This window comes from Lissotriton vulgaris, chromosome 11 (genome assembly GCF_964263255.1).
Source record: "Lissotriton vulgaris chromosome 11, aLisVul1.2, whole genome shotgun sequence".
In the NCBI taxonomy this organism is placed as follows: Eukaryota; Metazoa; Chordata; class Amphibia; order Caudata; family Salamandridae; genus Lissotriton; species Lissotriton vulgaris.
Genome location: NC_141699.1, coordinates 655,340,927 through 655,359,741, shown reverse-complemented (window position 1 = coordinate 655,359,741; position 18,815 = coordinate 655,340,927). Strand labels below are relative to the sequence as shown.

The window sequence follows — 18,815 nt, the reverse complement described above, 5'->3', positions numbered from 1 at the left end:
AATCTATAAAGCAGTTTTCAATCTGCCCAAATCCGCCTCAGCCTCCCAAGTTAGACTAGAATTTGGCCTGCTAAACCAGAAGTTCCGGAGCATCAGCAGCTTCGTGAAACTCTGTTGCAAACTTCGAGCAGCGGACTCTGATTCACTTGACTGGCTGAGTTGGGAGGAAATAAAAAACAGGGGGACACCAATACACCGAACACTTGGGGAAAGTACCTGAAAATCTGTGTGGAAAAGTTGGAGCTGGAACCAGTCTGGAAATCAGGGACAGACAAAGCTAGCCTAAGCAAACAAGCTATGCGGCAGCAAAAAGGAAATCCTTTTTGGAGGATAAAGATATATTGGCAAAACGTCGGCACAGCTGGACCATTATGAACTCTTTTAAAACCTTAAAACCACTTGCATATTTAGTAACAAACTTCAGTGGCCACCTAAAAAAAGAATTTCTAGCCTATCGGATGGGGATGCACGTGGCAAAGGACCTGCTACCGTCCTGGAAGCAGTCTGACCAGACGGAAAAATGCCGCCTCTGTGGGTATAAAACGGAATCACTTGTACACCTTTTTTGCACATGTCCGGCCCTGATAAGTCAGAGACGACTTTTATTGAAACCTATCTTCAACGAGTTAAAAATTTGTTCCTGCAGACACGCAGTTACAAGCTGGCTTGGAGGATCCTCTATAATCCTGGCTTGCCGGGGGGGGGGGTAACATTTTTGACTATAGCAAAAAAAGCCTTAGAATCAATTGAACAGGAGGATGAGCCAACTGGCGGCCCATCAGGGACCCTTTTAATCCAAAGACCTAATATGCACCGGCCCTAACAAAACAGAGACATCGAGACACAATTGCAGTCTTTTTAAACTTTGTATTGTAATTTTTATCATGTAAATTTTGTAATAATTTTTATTAATTATGCAAATAAAACTTCTGATTCTGAATGTGTCGGTAGAATATTCCTTCAAACTAATCTAGGTCCTTCTCTGTCCCTTAGAATAGCATACTTACTGAGTGATATAAATAAATAAATGCAATTTCCAATAAATATATTTTAGCTCTGCTCTATAAATGGGACAAAGCAAACACCAGTTAACCCTTTCTCTGCTGGGGTGTTTTTGCACCTTTGTGCCCAAGCTATTTTAACCCTTTCCATGCGGCCGCGATTCCCCTGGTGTGCTGTAAACAGCACGAACAGGGGCGGGCCGTGACGAACCCCAGCCGTCATCAGCACACGAGCACCGTAGTGCATGACGGCTGGGGTTCGTCATCAGCATGGAAGGGGTTAAAAACAAATTGGCATTAGGTTTTATAAATACATACACTACTTATTTGGTCTCTTTGTAGAGCCTTTTAGACTATACATTTTTCCAATAACATTCACAGCTATGTATTTGTGTAAACCCTAGATAAATACCTCATTGCAGCCTGAAGAGATAAAGTTGAGCTATTTTAATTTTTTCAGGAAATCCAGAATATTCTGCAACCTCTATATCATGTAGCTGTTCCATGAATTTAAGCAGACCCAGGAACGAATATGGGCAGGCACTTTTGCGGGCTATTAGAATCAATACAAAGTGAGATCTTTTGAATTTTTAATCACTCTGGGATAACGGCGACCAGAGGAGAACCTTCATACAATGAATCTAACCAACAAATTCATAGGCCACTATTAAAATACTCTAGGTCTTGGAAAATGGACATGGAGTCCTCAGATCTTTTGCTTCATAACTGGCAAGCATAAGATTTCTCACAATTTAGACCTTAAACTATTTAATCAGTTTCTATAGACACATCATTTTCCACTTATTAAGGTTTGTAGAACAATGATACTTACTAAGGCTTTCTGAAAATTCACAGTATATTGCTGGAGATCCACAAATATATTTGTGTGTTTTCTCCTAGTCACTATTAATGAAATGTTCAATATTGTAATGGGCAAAAGGGTACCACTAAATAGATATTCTCTATCACAAATACTATACCTGTGTAGATGATACTTTCACCCAGTTATAAAGTGATATTGTAATACCTTAAGATGATACTCTGTACATGACATGTTATGTCTTATCCTTTTAAGATGTACTCACAAAGCCAATAATGCAGCATCACTCTTGACGCGTGAATCCAAATGTTTTACTTTCCATTGAGTGAAGCTTGAAAGTAGAGCCTGAGGGTCTTCTTTGTGGGTATCAATCTGGTTACCTTTTGTCCATATTTCTACTCCAATCAGCATTATATGTACATTTACTTGCTGATATATCTAAAAAGAAACAGAGTAAAATACTAAAATGATGTTCCTTATGTGTACCTCACCTAGCCTGTGCTGTCTGACAATATTTTAATTTCTACAGACTTTCTATGGAAGTAATTCTTAAAAAGCCAACTTTCTTTCAAAACATGAAATCAACTAGTTTCTGCATTGGGTCCTGTCACAAAAGAAATTCGTACCCTACCTGGTTCACTGATAACGCTGTCTAAATCTCGTTTACACATGTACAGCTACTATATCAAATTATTACCAGAGTAAAAAAAAAAGCACAAACGTTTACATAATATACAAACACTGCAATCTTAAAGCCACCAAAAAGCATCTGAATGTAAAAAGTAGATAGCCTCAGGGTTGGAGTGCAACTTGTGAAGAGATCAAAAAGTATGTGACCTCCCTTGACCCTTCTGGTTTGCCTTGTCTGTGTTTTGCCTAGTGATTCCAGCAACACTTTCGATCATCGTAGGTGTTCCACATTATTTTCCTTCCATCATCCCCACAACACAGTACCTATGTTACACATCTATCAAGTACTTGGCATTCCATGACAGAAATTGCACAATCACACCAACATTTGTCATTTAGACAGATCTGAACATCTCCTAAAAACTACACCCTTCTTCAATAGAATAGCAATTGGTGGAGATATGAAAAAGTTATTTATCTTCGGTAAAAATCTTTCTGTGGCTGCTCTATCTGCTCCAAATTTCACAACTTTCAAATATCCCTGGTACTAGACTGGATCTTGAAATTGATGTCCTAGCTCTAGTGGACGAGTAGAGTGCTCTAGTTTCCATTCTAGCATCGGAAACAATGCCATGATGATGTCACTGGAGCTATACAATACCCACTGTGGTGCACTAATGTCAGTTTGCCACCGGTTTTTTCACTCTCCTTAGAGGCAGATATGAGGGAAAGACATCAACTGAGGCAGTGTTGCTGTTTTGAGACCTTATTTTTTAGGCCTATGACCATCCTACAAAAATGGGAGGTGGGAACCATCAGTGAGGTACCTGTACGTCAAGAAAGTATCCACCAGCATTCCAAAAGTAAGTTACTTTTTCTACTGATGGATACTCCATTCCAAGGTGGTGAATTAGAAAGATAGTTAGACAAGAAAATCTTCGAGGACTGATCAGGGAAAATGGCCTTCCCTTTTCACCTTTAAGTCCAAACAATAAAGCTTAGTGAAGGTGTGAAGGGAAACTCATGTCGCTGTCCTGCAAATCTCAGCTACCGGTACACGCATGGCTAAATCTAAGGAGGAAGACTTTGCCCTGGTAGAATGAGCCGCAATTCCTTCTGGGGTTTCTTCTTTGGAAGGGTGTGTCACATTATGATGCACAAAGTTATCCAGTTGGTCAAAGACCTCTTCTGAACTGCCTTGCTACTGTCTGTGTATCCAATGAAGAACTAAGAAGCTGACTGCTAATCAGGGGTCCGGCCTGTGTAATCACTCCTTCTCTTTGGATGGTGTGTAGGGTAAAAGGTAGGACATATAATGGATTGACCCAGATGGAAATGGGTCACCACCTTGGGGAGGAAAGCTGCTTTAGTTCAAAGGACAAGTTTGTCCGGGAAGAAGAATGTGAACGGCAGAGCTTGCAACTCAATGGAATGCCTGGCCGAAGAAACTGTAACCAGAAAAACAGTATCGACAGTCATCAATTATAAATGACAACTATTTGGCTGCTCAAAAGGAGCGCCCATCAAAAAGGACAAAAACAAGGTAAGGGGCCCACTGAGGCTTGAGGAAGAGAGTTGAAGGAAACCTGTCTATCGGTCCCTTCGGGAATCCCATCACTACCAGTGACTTGAAGAGGGATGGCAAAGAAAGGATGACAAGGCTGTTATGTATCCCTTAACAATACCCTCTGTGCAGCCCTACTGGACCTGTAACAGGGGGGATTGAAGGACCTCAGACAACTGAGTTTTCAAAGGCTCCACATGCTGTTTAGCTCGCCATGTGTTAAATATATTTCAGCTGTTGTTCTAGACAGACTTGGTGGAGGGGCAACAAGAGGATAGGATCAAATTGTCCACCTCCAAAGGCAGCAGCAAAGAGCTCAGATGTCCTGGCCAACCTCCAGGCATTGAGGTGTAGACTCTGGAAGATGAGGTGCAGAACCTGCCCCTCTGACTGGGTGAGGTGCCCTGCCCTAAAAGTTAAATGGAGCAGGGGACATAGCAAGAGGTACATAGTTTCTGCATACCACACCCTTCTCAGTCAGTCCAGGACAATGATAACTTGAGCCAATGCCTGGTGAATCTTCCTCAGAAACCATGAGAAATGAAGGGAATGGGAGGAAACATACTGAGGTGGAAAACTGTACTTCAATTCAAATGCGCCCTCCAAGTCGTACTGCCTGTCAAGATCTGGACGGACTGGCCATAAGGGCCAGACAATTGCCCTCAATTTGAAAGACTGATCTAAAGTACCTGCTATTCTGGAGACCAAAGCCCTCTGAGCTCCAAAACCTCCAGATGAGCACCCTAACCAAGGGTGGATGCATCCGTCCCTACTGTGGGCACGGATGGTGGCGAAGATATGAACATTCTATGACAGAGGTGATCCGCCACAAACCACCAAGTTAGATACGTTGTAGTGTCCAGGGAGAACACACTGGTGTATGCTAGGACCCCTTGCTGGAAGCAATATCTTATGGGATATCACTGATGCACCCCCATAAGTAAGCGTGCATGCATGACCAGGAGGGTGCATTAAGCCAGTAGACCAAGCAGCTATAGAACCTACAGAGTTGAATCTGAAATTCTGCCTGTAGAATCACAATCCTACCCTGAATGTCCCAGATCTGCTGTGGAGCAGCTGAGGTTCAGTGTGATGTTGTATACAGTACAGCCCCCATGAACAACAGACACTGGGAAGACTCTGGGTGAGACTTTAACCATTCTGATGGAAAACCCTAGTTGAACAGCATGAATGCTATTGCCTTATGTGATGAACCAGCTTTAAGCAACCAGTCATCCAGGTACGAGAATACAGAGATCCCCGACCTCCTATGATTGTCTGCAACCACTGTCATAAACTTCATGAAGTCCTGGGGTACCAATGTCAATCCAAATGAGAGGACTGTAAGCTATCAGTGTGCGGGCTATACCTTGAAACGCAGGTATCTCTTGTGAGACCACAGGAACCTCATGTGGAAATATTTTTCTTGCACATAGAGGGAAAACAGCTATATTTCTATTTCCAGCACCAAAGGTATCTGAGCCAGCGATAGCTTATTGAATTTCTTGTGCATAGGTAAAAAGTCCAGAAAAGATAGAGCTAGGATCAGACGAAAACCACTGTCCTTCTTGGGAACCAGTCAGCACTGAAAAAGCAACTTTGCCAATTTTCTTTTCTGTAGCAGGGCAGCAGTATTCACAGATGTTCTTCAGACTGAGAGGGCTGTTGGGGTGGGCTGTGGGAAGGGGTCTGCTGGAAGAGTAGGGTATACCTTGTTCTTGTAGGAAAAACGTTGGCATAATGGTGGTGGTGACACAGTGGGCAGAAGGTCCATCTGTCAAGCTGTTTATTAAGTACATGATTTGATACAGCCAAAAGGACTGTTGAAACTCTTCTTGGTGGAATGGATTTAACAGGCTTCATTCCTCAGCCTTGGCCAAGCTGTCAACGACAGAAATAATTGCTGTGCCTTTAATTTTAGCAAGAGAGACAATCTTGCAGGTGCGAGGTCAAATTGTGCATTGCGATAAGCTGATGTGAATATCATTGTCCTGCACTTCACTCATGCTGGGCAAATTATCCTGCACTTCACTCTTGCTGGGTAAATTAACCTCAGAATTTTGATATTGTTAAAGGTGAACTGAGGAAGAGATATTTGAAATACATGACATTGTTTCCTACTTCATACCAAATTCTGATGAGGGGGGGGAATCCCCCACTTCCCCAATCCAAATGTCTGGGATTGGTCTGAGAACTGGAGATCGAGAAGCAGTTCAAGAGTTTGCATTTCATCACCAAACAGATTGGTGCCAAAGTAGTCCATCCAGTGAATCACAGAGAAATATCCACAAAACCTGGCTGGACTGATGGCAAACCTGGTGGGGGGTAGGTGGGGCAGCTGGGCGGCAAAGTTGGATCGCAGGAGGCATCTCATCCCTGATGCACCTGGACACCCAGGTGTTTGAAATAATAGGTAATGTTTGACATGTACTGTATTTTAATACCACTGAATTGGTCTGTGGGTGGGTGGTTTGAGGGCATACTGGATGTTCAGTAGAATATTACCTCATATGATTAATGAGAATGCAGGAATGAGTACTGGTTAGGCTTATAGGTTATGCCATGCTCATGTTACAGGCTGGGTGCTTCTGTGGCTCCTGAAAATGTTTTTTCCAATATTGCCTTTAAAGGTCTGGGAATTGATGGGCCTCTTAGGAATACCCTAAAGGGTAATCCCCAGTTGTGTTTAGGTGTTATTCCTAGTTTAAATGTATTTGTTTGGTTGACAAGCATGTTGTGAATTGAGGATATGGGCCTTTCTGAACCAGCTGCCTAGCACCAAGTAGTAGGGAGGCTAGGCACGTGCTGACATGGTTGATGTGCAGTCAAAGGGGAGTGTTACACAGTACAATATTTTTTATACGGTAAACCACTGTTTGGATTCCTGGATTGTGCTTGCGAGTACTTGACTGTATGGGAGATACTAGAAAATGTTCACTATAGCTAATTTTTTTGCAGAATGAAAATAGTTTGAAGGCAAGATTAAAATGAGGTAATATACAACACGATCCATAGGCATGGACCAGATGGGGTGTGTCTTAAAGATTTGCATATGGGGGTAAAAACGTTTTTTGTAGTAGGGGGAGCTCTAAATCCCGTATATACATCAAGCTCAAGGGGAGTCACCACATTGCTCACAAATCTGCACCATTTCTAGTAGACAATATAGCACAATTATCAAGTGCTGAGGTGATTCTTGGGGAATATGAACAAGCTGTTGTTGCTAGAGATAGATAGATCTGGTATTGGAAGGGAGGCTGCTCCTGGGCCTTTGTATCTGCAGAAATCTGTCAATGGTATATGGCATGGGTACTCACAAACTTTCTCTCGGGGCCAAATTTACAGTGTGATTTGTGTCCGAGGGCTGCACTGATGGGGGCGGGGTCAGTGGGGGAGGGGCAGGGCTAAAGCAAAAAAAAATTGCGACCATGAGGTTAAACACAGGTCCCTGCAGCAGACGCCTTCATCCACTGAGCCACCAGACCCAGCATACACACATCTTTCTCTCTCTCCCTCCTTCCCTCTCTCTCCCTCCCTCTGTGTCTCCCTCCCTCCCTCTGTCTCCCACTCTCCCTCTGTGTCTCCCTCCCTGTCTCCCTCTCAGTCTCCCACTCTCCCTCTGTGTCTCCCTCCCTGTCTCCCACTCCCCCTCTGTGTCTCCCTCCCTCCCTATCTCCCACTCTCTCCCTGTCTCCCTCCTTGTCTCCCTCCCTGTCTCCCACTCTCCCTCTGTATCTCCCTCCCTGTCTCCCACTCTCCCTCTGTGTCTCCCTCCCTGTCTCCCACTCTCCCTCTGTGTTTCCCTCCCTGTCTCACTCCATGTCTCCCACTCTACCTCTGTGTCTCCCTCCCACTCTCTGTTTCCCTCCCTCCGTGTCTCCCTCCCTCTGTGTCTCCCACTCTGTTTCCCTAACTTCCTCTGTGTCTCCCTCCCTCCGTGTCTCCCTCCCTGTTTCCCACTCTCCGTTTCCCTCCCTCCCTCAATGTCTCCCTCCCTGTCTCCCTGTGTCTCCCTCCCTCCCTGTTTCCTACCTCCCTCTGTGTCTCCCTCCCTGTCTCCTATTCTCTGTCTCACTCCCTCCCTCTGTGTCTCCCTCTGTGTCTTCATCCCTCCCTCTGTGTCCCCCTCCCAGTCTCCCACTCTCTTTCTGTGTCTCCCTCCCTGTCTCCAACTCTCCCTGTGTCTCCCTCCCTGTCTCCCACTCTCCCTGTGTCTCCCTCCCTCCCACTCTCCCTGTCTCCCACTCTCTCATTGTCTCCCTCCATATCTCCCTCCCTGTCTCCCACTCTCCCTCCCTGTCTCCCACTCTCCTTCCCTGTGTCCCACTCTCCCTGTGTCTCCCTCCATGTCTCTCACTCTCCCTCTGTGTCTCCCTCCCTGTCTCCCACTCTGTTTCCCTGCCTCCCTACCTCTGTGTCTCCCTCCCTCCCACCCTCCCTCTGTGTCTCCCTCCCTCCCTCTGTGTCTCTCACTCTCTGTTTCCCTCCCTTCCTCTGTGTCTCCCTCCCTCCTAGTCTCCCCCCTGTCTCCCGCTGTTTCCCTCCCTCCCTGTGTCTACCTCCCTCCCTGTGTCTCCCTCCCTGTTTCCCACTCTGTTTCCCTCCCTCCCTTAATGTCTCCCCTACTGTCTCCCTGTGTCTCCCTCCCTCCGTTTCCCTCCCTCCCTCTGTGTCTCCCTCCCTGTCTCCCACTCTCTGTCTCCCTCCCTCCCTCTGTGTCTCCCTCCGTGTCTCCCTCCCTCCGTGTCTCCCTCTGTGTCTCCCTCCCTCCCTCTGTGTCTCCCTCCCTGTCTCCCACTCCCCTCTGTGTCTCCCTCCCTCCCTGTCTCCCACTCTCCCTCTGTGTCTCCCTCCATGTCTCCCACTCTCCCTCTGTGTCTCCCACTCTCCCTCTGTGTCTCCCTCCCTGTCTCCCACTCTGTTTCCCTGCCTCCCTCCCTCTGCGCCTCCCTCCCTCCCTCTCTGTCTCCCTCCCTCCCTCTGTGTCTCCCACTCTCTGTTTCCCTCCCTTCCTCTGTGTCTGCCTCCCTCCGTGTCTCCCTCCCTGTTTCCCACTCTCTGTTTCCGTCCCTCCCTCTGTGTCTACCTCCCTCCCTGTGTCTCCCTCCCTGTCTCCCACTCTCTGTTTCCCTCCCTCTCTGTTTCCCTCCCTCTGTGGCTCCCTCCCTGTCTCCCACTCTGTTTCCCTCCATCCCTCCCTCTCTGTTTCCCTCCCTCCCTCTGTGGCTCCCTGCCTCCCTTTGTGTCTCCCTCCCTCCATCTCTCTGTGTCTCCCTCCCTTTCTCTGTGTCTCCTTCTGTGTCTCCCTCCCTGTCTCCCACTCTCTTTTTCCCTCCCTCCCTCTCTGTTTCCCTCCCTCCCTCTGTGTCTCCCTCCCTCTGTGTCCCCCTCCCTCCATCTCTCTGTGTCTCCCTCCCTCCCTCTGTCTCCCTCCCTCTGTGTCTCCCACTCTTTTTCCCTCCCTCCCTCTCTGTTTCCCTCCCTCCCTCTGTGTCTCCCTCCCTCCATCTCTCTGTGTCTCCCTCCTTCCCTCTGTGCCTCCCTCCCTCCCTTCTGTGTCTCCCTCCCTCTGTGTCTCCCTCCCACTCTCTGTTTCCCTCCCTCCCTCTCTGTCCTCTCACCTGTGTGTGTGTGTCAGCCCTCAGCCCGGCAGCAACAGGTTCCTCAGCTCCGCACACACAGCCCCACCAAGTACTTCATGGGTCTTTAAAAGACCATTTACAAGTTAATGAGGTTTTGTTGAATTTCACCTCTTAGGCCCCTGCAGCTCCCCTCTGACAATCCCTGGAATCCCCAGGCCCCCACAGAGCAGAGTCTGAGTCTGCGCTGCTGCGGCTATATTTAGGAACACTATTTAATGTACTTATTTTTAAACACAAGTGTCTGCAAGGTCCGCAGGCCACCCAGGAAGGCTTGGGGGGCCGCTGGCGGCCCGCGGGCCGTAGTATGAGTACCCCTGGTATATGGCATATGGTGAGAGAGACATCACTCAAAGAAACAATTTTCCAACTATTCTGTGGCACACAACTTCTTGAGAATAGATTACTTTACTTGTGATGGCATCTTGATGCCACGTTGCTGAGAGACTGAGCCATAGTGGACAAGCTGAGATAAACCACAGAGGACCATTGGTAGTTCCACATACCCATTATAAACAGTCCATTTATCTCTAATGGAGTGGGGAAGGGAAGGGTAGAAAGAAACTAAAGAAACTGAGGCAACACACTTGGAAGTATAGAAACCATACATGGTGGTGAGAATAAAATTTAAGAAGTGATTTCATTGCTTAGTAAATGTAAGGAGAACCATAGATTGTTGATAATGTAGAGATAGTGTAGAGATAGACACTTAGAAGTTGACCTTTTACTAAGCCAACTGACAAAAACACACTCTTACATTGCAAGAGTTATTATCCCAAAACACAAAGGAATAATATCCTGTTTGGGGCAGTTCCCCGATTGAGGAGGAACTGTTCATCTTTGGAGGACGTTTACAAGCATTCAGATACTATGGGTCAACCTCCTGGATAGGGGTTATCCAAAAAGGATAATAAAGCATGCTTTTAAATGAGCATGGTTTTATAACAGGGAAAGCATGCTGGATAAGAGCAGAGACAATAAAAGGAAAGATTCCACTATGCATAGAATAGTATTTATGAGTTAATTCTCTAATGTAAGCAATAAAATAAAAAATATTGTAAATTCGAATTGGAATATCCTGAACAAAAATGAAGAGGTAAAACTGTGCAAGCCCCGGTTTGCATTCAAACAGAATGACAATACACGTAGGAGCCTTGTTCACAAATTTAGGGGCCGATTCTGATCTCGCTCGGAAGGGCACCGAACGCGATTCGGCTGGAAAAAGTACGAGCTGTACGTGTGTTCTCGACCCGACTCGTACAGCTGTACGAGCGAGCAAGTACGATGCGAAAAAAGCAAAATCACCGACCGAATCGTTTCCAAGTCTGAACCGCTGTGTTCGCCTCATCCGTAAGCAAACTGTGCCGTGCAATGGAGGCGATTTTCAACCGAGCCAGTACGTTGCACGCATCGGACAGCCAGATCGAGCCGAAGTTTCTGGCTCGCAAAATGTCCGGGAAGTTGCCTTTGGGAGTCCACATCGGACCCCCCGTCACCCGCAGCCTTAGGACTCGGACACAACACAGGCATGTACGGTGCGGATGGCACCGACACGTACCCACTGTAGGGGGCACCCTAGTGCGAGATGTACCCATTCAGGAAATGGGACCCCATGTACGAGTCGTACGACCGGCTCCCATTGACTTCTACCGGAGTCCGACCAAACCGAGTCCAGCATCATGCAGCCAAATCGTACTCGCTTGGTCGGACTGCAGGATAACACTCCAGTTCCGGCTCGTTCAGAGAGCTTTCTGACCCAGATCGGAATCGGCTCCATAGAGAGATCAGATCCATGCAACAAAGCAGGCTCCAAAAAGGGAGAGCATTGGGTAATAACAAGTGTGGAAGCTACTCAATATGTAACCACTGTTTAGTGACAAAAACACTGGTACATAATGGGTATACGGTGATATCCAAAAGTTTGAAGAATTGCAGAAGCTCCAACGTAGTTTATCTGTTATGCTGCCCATGTGGGCTAGCTTAATTTGGAGAGACAGGAAGAGAATTTAGGTTGAGACTGCTTGAGCATAGGTCAGCGCTCAAAACCAATAAACAGAATGCCCCACTAGTGGACTATAACAATACCCTGAAACACAAACATACTGAATTTGAGTGGTGCATTATAGAGAAGATCACTGGTAACAGGAGAGGTGGAAATCTGGAAACGAAATGAAAGAATGGGGAACAATGGTACATTTACAGATTAAACACCATACAGAAGGGACTCAACACAAGGGAGGACTGGATGAAGTTAGTAATGTAGGTTTTATGCTGCCAGTCCTATAATTCTGTTACTCTGGGGCCCCTAATGAATACCTGTTCCAAGGGGACAGTGGGAACCAGGATGAGAGAAAGATGGAATAGGGAATACAAATATTATTATATTCTATATCCTTCTCTCCCTCCCTTTGAGAAATGTAACAATACGAAGATTAATAATAGTGTGAGACTTCCAAATTATTATCTGCCACCTATTTAATAAGGTCGATCTGTAGATTTATACTAAATGTGGTTGATATTGAAACTCTAGATAGGAATCAGGGTACACCTTTACATCTTGTAATGGGTATGATCCAACAGATATGATCAGCCATATGATTACATTTAACACAAAATAAATATAAATATATATTTATAAGTGTAGTTAGATACTAACATATTATATAATTTTATCTATTAGTGTAGACGCAGTATTAAATAAAAATCAAATATAAGTATGGAGTTTTTATATTTTTTAATCAATGGTTAGCGCGTTAAACATACTATTATCTATCCCATACGTATTAGGAATCTAAGAATTTCATCATATTCTTAAAATGGCTGATCACTGTATATAGGAGTAAACAAGTAGTGCTACTGGCAGTCAGGTAAGAAATCGTACTGAAGTACTCAGTCAGTGGTTCAATGAGATAGATATTCCTGTGCTTTGTACACATCCCAAAGGGAGAGCTACTTACCTTCAGTAACGATATATCTGGTAGAGACACGGTCTAGCCCCAGATTCCTTAACCTAGAATTTCTACCCAGGCGTCAGACTGGATCCGGAAAATCTTTGTTCCCCAGCAATACCTCTGCACGCCGGGAGGCGCTGGCGCTCGGCTCCGTCCTGACATCGTTCATGGAAGTGACGTCAATTGAGTCATATAAGCACCTCCTGGCGTGCTGATGTCAGTTTTCAGCAGGAAACTTTTCCGCGCCACAACGCGGAGCTGTGCGAAAAACTGCGATAGCATAGGAACAGTGTGTTTGTTGAAAATGCACCCAGTACCCGAGGGACTGAAAGGAGCTCACAGAGTACGTGCTGCGAGCAAGGCCCCAACAAAGTGCCAAGCCGTGCCCCACCTCCAGGGGCAACAACTGAGGCATGAAAGATATGACAAGCGAGACACAGCTTGTCACCACAGGAGTGAAATTAAAGAAAAACAATATTGAAGCAACATGCTTCAAGACAAGTGACTAGAAGTGAACGACCACTAGAAAGTTCACTACACACACCCTCCAGAGATTTAAGGACTGTAGTACCAAAGAGAACTCAACCCAACTGACTGCCAGAGAAAGAAGGAGGCATACGTGTGGGCAGTGGGAGGGAATGAAAAATAGAATAACTCCACACGTGAGGAGCACAGGTGGAACAACATGAGAAGGTAGTAAAAAGTATAGACCTGGACCACCTTAAAACGTGAACGGAGTGGAGAGCCAAAGGGCTCGTAAGCTGAACCACACCCCCTGCGCCAAAGGAAGGTGCGAGAACATGCCACCAACCAAACACTAGGACGGAGGGGAGGCCGAAGGGCCCCACGCAGAACAACGCACCCTACCCCAGAGTGAGGTGCAAAAGCACACTTCCGGAAGCCCAAGGCCACCAGAAAGTGGGGCTAGGTGGAAAAACACCATATGAAAAGGCCTTTGCAGAGAGGGAAGGATGGGAGGGCGTTAAGGAATCTGCGGCTTGACTGTGTCTCTACCAGATATATCATTACCGAAGTAACTCTCCCATCTGATAGAGACATCTAGCTGTAGATTCCTTAACTTAGAATAGATACCAAAGCCATACTGCATAGGAGGAGGGTCTGCGAAACAACTACCAAGTTCCAGGAGAACATATTCGTCAAATGCTGACGAAAAACAGTGGACATCGCAATGCCAGGACAATGGGCATCAGATCCATGACCACCTTAAGGAGTATGAATAAGGGAGGGTAAAGACACCAAATCCGATGAGGGGCGGTGTGAGACCTCTCTCGCCCAGACACAGACGAACGGAAAACAGAACTCAAAAGTTCAGTGCAAACGCAGGAAACAATGCCGCGAGACCTTCAAGAAGGAACCAAGCATCGGTCCCTATAATCCAAGAGGAACAGAAACAAAGGAGGACAGAGAATTAATCCCTCTGTGGTGTGCTGTCTATTATTGAAAACAAACAATTTAATGACAAATGTTAGTGTCTTGTTATATTCCTCTCCAGGGGGTTGTTGGAATCATTACAATTTATAAAAGTACAATATATCATGATTTTATTTATGGTAAAATGAATGGAATTTTCTTATTTGTATGTTTTTATCAAATTATTGATGGTTTTATTAATAATCATATAAGTGCATTGACATGCTGAGTTAATGTGTTCCTTTGATAAGGTGTGACTGTATATGACAATAGTGGATATCTGTATATGAATGTGGGGTTGAAGAAGCATCTCGAAAGGGAGAATTGATTTTTGTACTATTGAGACTTTTATATGCTTAAGGATTGCTATAGCTTATAGCACGATAGTAGCTGCTGCTGCCCCCATTGCTGCTGCTTATCAACTGGTCAGTAGTTCGAGGCCCTCCTCCACCCACAGGCTCCTGTCTGCGCCTCATCCCTGGTGGTATAGTGGCAAAATGTCACTGCTCTGCTGCTAGGGCTGCTCCTCTGTCTCTCTATTCTTCTTTTTCTGTTGTGCCTTTATTTCTGTTCTTTCTTCTGACTTTCTTCTGTTTTCCTCTGCTTTTTTCACTTTTCGCCCCTGCGATCCACTGCGGCCCACCCCCTACAGTGACCCTTTCCACCACTCCTGTGTTTCTCACCTCCGAGCTGTCCAGCCCCTCCCCCACAGCAGTACTTAATGTCAGCCGTTGCACGGTGATAAGTGCAGTTCACTGACTTTTAGTGGACTTGCTCCCTGCATGGCACAGCTCGCCTGGTAGCTACTGCAGCCCCCATTGCTGCTGCTGAACCAAAGGTCAGAAGTTCAAGGCCCTCCTCCACCCGCAGGCTTCTGCCTGCACCTCATCCCTGGTGGTCTAGTAGCATAGAATCACTGCTCTGCTGCTACGGCTGCCCCTCTGTCTTTCTTTTCTGTTTTATCTGTTGTATCTTTATTTGTGCCTTTTTTCTGTTTTCATCTGCGTTTTTTTCCTTTTTCACCCTTGTGATCTGCCACCGTTCCACCCCACCACCAGTTACCCTTCCTGCGTTATCTGCCTTCCTGCTGCCCAGACCCCCCACAGCACTACTTAATTGCGCCGCTGTGCAGTGATCCAAAGGCAAGCCCATCTGCCCTCAGACTACATCCAGTGCCAGAGACCTTGGTTCTAGGACTTTCCACCGCTACGAGGTCAGCATCCTCCTCGCCCTCAACTCAGGATGATACGCCATTTGCCACCTTGCATCGCCAAAGGAGACCCATGGACCCTTCACCTGCTGGAACTGCAGCCACAACTTTAGCCACACCATCACACCAGCTCCTCTCACCGCCCAACAAACCCACAGCGCTCCTGACTGCCTCAACTGCATCCTCAACGTGTGCTCCCTCCACAAACACGCCACAGAAATCTGGGACCTCCTCGACACTGCCTCTACAGACATCGCCTTCTTCACGAAAATCTGGACCAACTCGTGTTCTGGACCGAACATCACCATCCCAATGGCTACAAAATAACCATCAAGGACGGCACCGTCCGACCAGGAGGAGGCATTGCTATTATCCACAAGAACACCCTCTGACTGACCACGCACTCAAATGGCCCAACGACAGCCATGGAACACCTCCACTTCCAGATCGAACCCCAACACCATCCTCCATGATACCATAGTCTACAGGCCCCCCGGCCCCACCCGTCCTTCACTGACATCATCAGAGACCTCATCACACCCCAGGCACCCGCATCCATGGCTACATCAACTTCTACCTGGACAACCCCCGTAACTAAAACACCACCTACCTACTGGATAACCATGCCAACATTAGACTCAAGCAGCTATCCACCGCACTGACCCAAACAGCCAGACACACGCTCAACCCCGTTTTCACCACCAAACTCCTCTGGACTGGCCACCACTGCGTGCGTCTCGCCTTCGACATGCCCACCATACACCACCGCCCTCAGCGCCCCCGTTGCAGCTGGAACAGGGCCACCAAAGAACTTCTCGTCGACTACCTCAGCACGAACACTCCACCAGCATTAACAGACGCCAATACCACAACGCGCAACCCTGGCTAATGGATCTCCATCTGTGAACACACTCTGGCACCCCTCAAGTAGACACCAGGCAAGCAACACTCCAAGAAAGCCAGCTGGTTCACTCCTGCTCTCCACGAGTCCAGATGCACCAGCAGGAGACTCAAGAAGAGATGGCGGAACAAGAACCCGGAATCCCACGCAACATTCAAATCAGCTGACAACGCACACCACCTTCTCCTCAAAACGACAAAGAAAATGGCCTTCCAAGACGGAATCAATGCTACACACAGTACAGCAAATAACTCTCCACCATCGTCAAGGAGTTCACCAGACCCAACAGCAAAACCACAGACATCCCACCCTCCCAAGACATCTTCAACAAACTTGGCACCTTTTTCCACCACAAGATCAAGCAGATCTACAACAGCTTCACCACCCAAGACCCTGCCACTATGCCCGCCACCACTGCATGAAACCACGCCACACCACAACAGATCGTGCTCAACTCGACTCCACTAAACACCGACAACACACTAAAGACAATGAAGAACATGCACCCAGGAGCCCCATCAAATCCTTGCCCGTACCACATCTTCCATAGAGCAGCCACCTCCATCGCCCCCCAGCTTCGCCTTACCATACACTAATCCATCAAAACCACCACCTTCCCGGATCACTGGAAACACGCTGATATCAACCCCCTGCTGAAGAAGCCGTCTACCAGCCGCAACAAGGCACTGTACTGGATCAAATCCTTCCTCACAGTCCGAAAACAGCGAGTCAGACTACCCCCGTTTCTCTCAGAACCTACAGAGATCAGTTGCGGAGTGCCCCAAAGCTCCTCAATGAACCCCACCCTTTTCAACATCTACATGGACCCCTCGCAGCCATTGTCAGAAGCCACCGACTCAACATCGTTGCCTACAACACCCAACTGATCCTCTCCCTCACCAACAAACCCACTGCCATCAGATTCAACTTTCACAGTGGAATGAAGGCTGTTGCAACCTGGATGAAAGACAGTTGTCTCAAGCTCAACTAGGACAGGACTGAAGTACTTATCCTGGAACCCACCCCCTCAGCCGGGGACGACCCCTGGTGGCCCGCGGTGCTAGGAACCCCTCCCACCCCTATTGACCACCCATGCAACCTCCGCATCATACTGGACTCCTCTCTCTCATTGAACCCCCAAATAAACGCAGTATCCTCATCCAGCTTTCACATGTTCCACCTGCTTTGAAAGATATTCAGATGGATCCCCATCGAATCCATGCCCTCATCACAAGCAGACTCGACTATGGCAACACACTCTACGCCGGCATCACCCAGAAACAGCTTAGGAAACTACATAATGTCCAAAACGCCGCAGCTAGACTAGTCCTCGACATCCCCTGCCGACGCCATATAACACAACACCTTCAACAACTCCACTGGCTCCCAAGCAACAAGAAAATGACCTTCAAGCTTCTCACACATGCCTACAAAGCTCTCCACGACGCAGAACCAGAATATATGAACCACGCCTCACAATTCACACACTCGCTAAAATACTCCACTCTGCCCAATTTACCGTGGCCTCCGTCCCAAGGACCCACATGACCAAAAGCAGAGGAAAATCCTTCTCCTACCTCGCCACCAAGACCTGAAACACCCTGCCCCTCCACCCCAGGCAGGCTGTATCGCTGTCCCAATTTAGGAAGGACCTCAAGACCTGGCTCTTGGACTGACTCTCCACCCTCAGACTGCCCAGCAGCCCCGCCGCACCTTGAGAACCTCACAGGTGTGTAGCCCTGCTACACAAACCCCAGATTGAGTGATGGTGCATTTGCTTTCTCAAATTTGCACAAATAATACTGAGCATCCAAAGTTGTTGTGATGAATGAATGAGCCTTCACAAACCTACAGGAGACAATGATATTAGTTAAGAGATGTGCTATAGGCAACCTTTGATATCTAAGAGCACTCTGTGGTGTCACACAAACAAAAGAACTCAGCTAAAACACTGAGTCACAATGGTCAAGCCACTGAAGTTGTCCACAAGAAAACTGTGATGGGTAGGCAGATTCACTGATCTCATCACCTTGTGGGTGAATAGTGCATTAGTAGTATGTAGTATCAAAAACTTTTATTCGGTTATCATGTAACAGAACCATAAAAAGTACATAGAATATTACAATTCCCATTAAAAACACGATATTTTGATACAGTTAAAAACTGTTAAACATTTAAAAACATTTAGTAAAAATAATTCATTAAAATGCTGTACAGGAGAGCATGGAATCGTGTAAGCAGAAGCTCAAACTTTACAGCGAATTTTTAAACATGATTTTAAAAAGTAAGCTACACACTTAGCAGCATATTGGGAATCTAGTAACTGCAGGGCCAGATAAGCCGGCCGGCAGGTTCTCAAGCCCATTTTACGAAGAAGGGGAATGATCCAGCGCTTGCGGGGGTGCTCGTAATATCTGCAGAACAAAGTAACATGCATTGTACACTGGGTTGAAATTCCGTCACATGGGCATTCCATTAAATCATGCGACCAGTCAAATTAATTGGGGAAAGTAACAAGGCGAAAAAAAGAATTAAATCGAAACCTAGTCAAAACATATTTTTCGTGCTTGGTTAAGAAAAAAGTTAGGTATGGTTGAATACCAGGAGCTGATTGGACCGTTAGGATCTGCACATTAGATGGTTTAATTACTTCTTGGGAAAGACGCAA

General features: G+C 46.7%; 1 protein-coding gene across 1 annotated transcript in view; it reads right to left on the bottom strand.

Moving 5' to 3' along the window:
- The window catches only part of LOC147683291 (disintegrin and metalloproteinase domain-containing protein 9-like), a 2,469,977-nt gene that overhangs the window by 1,551,621 nt on the left and 899,541 nt on the right, over positions 1-18,815 (bottom strand). The window contains exon 9 of the mRNA XM_086944815.1: positions 2,087-2,259. Within this exon, the coding sequence (XP_086800941.1) occupies positions 2,087-2,259 (173 nt within the window). The remainder of the gene's footprint in view (positions 1-2,086; positions 2,260-18,815) is intronic.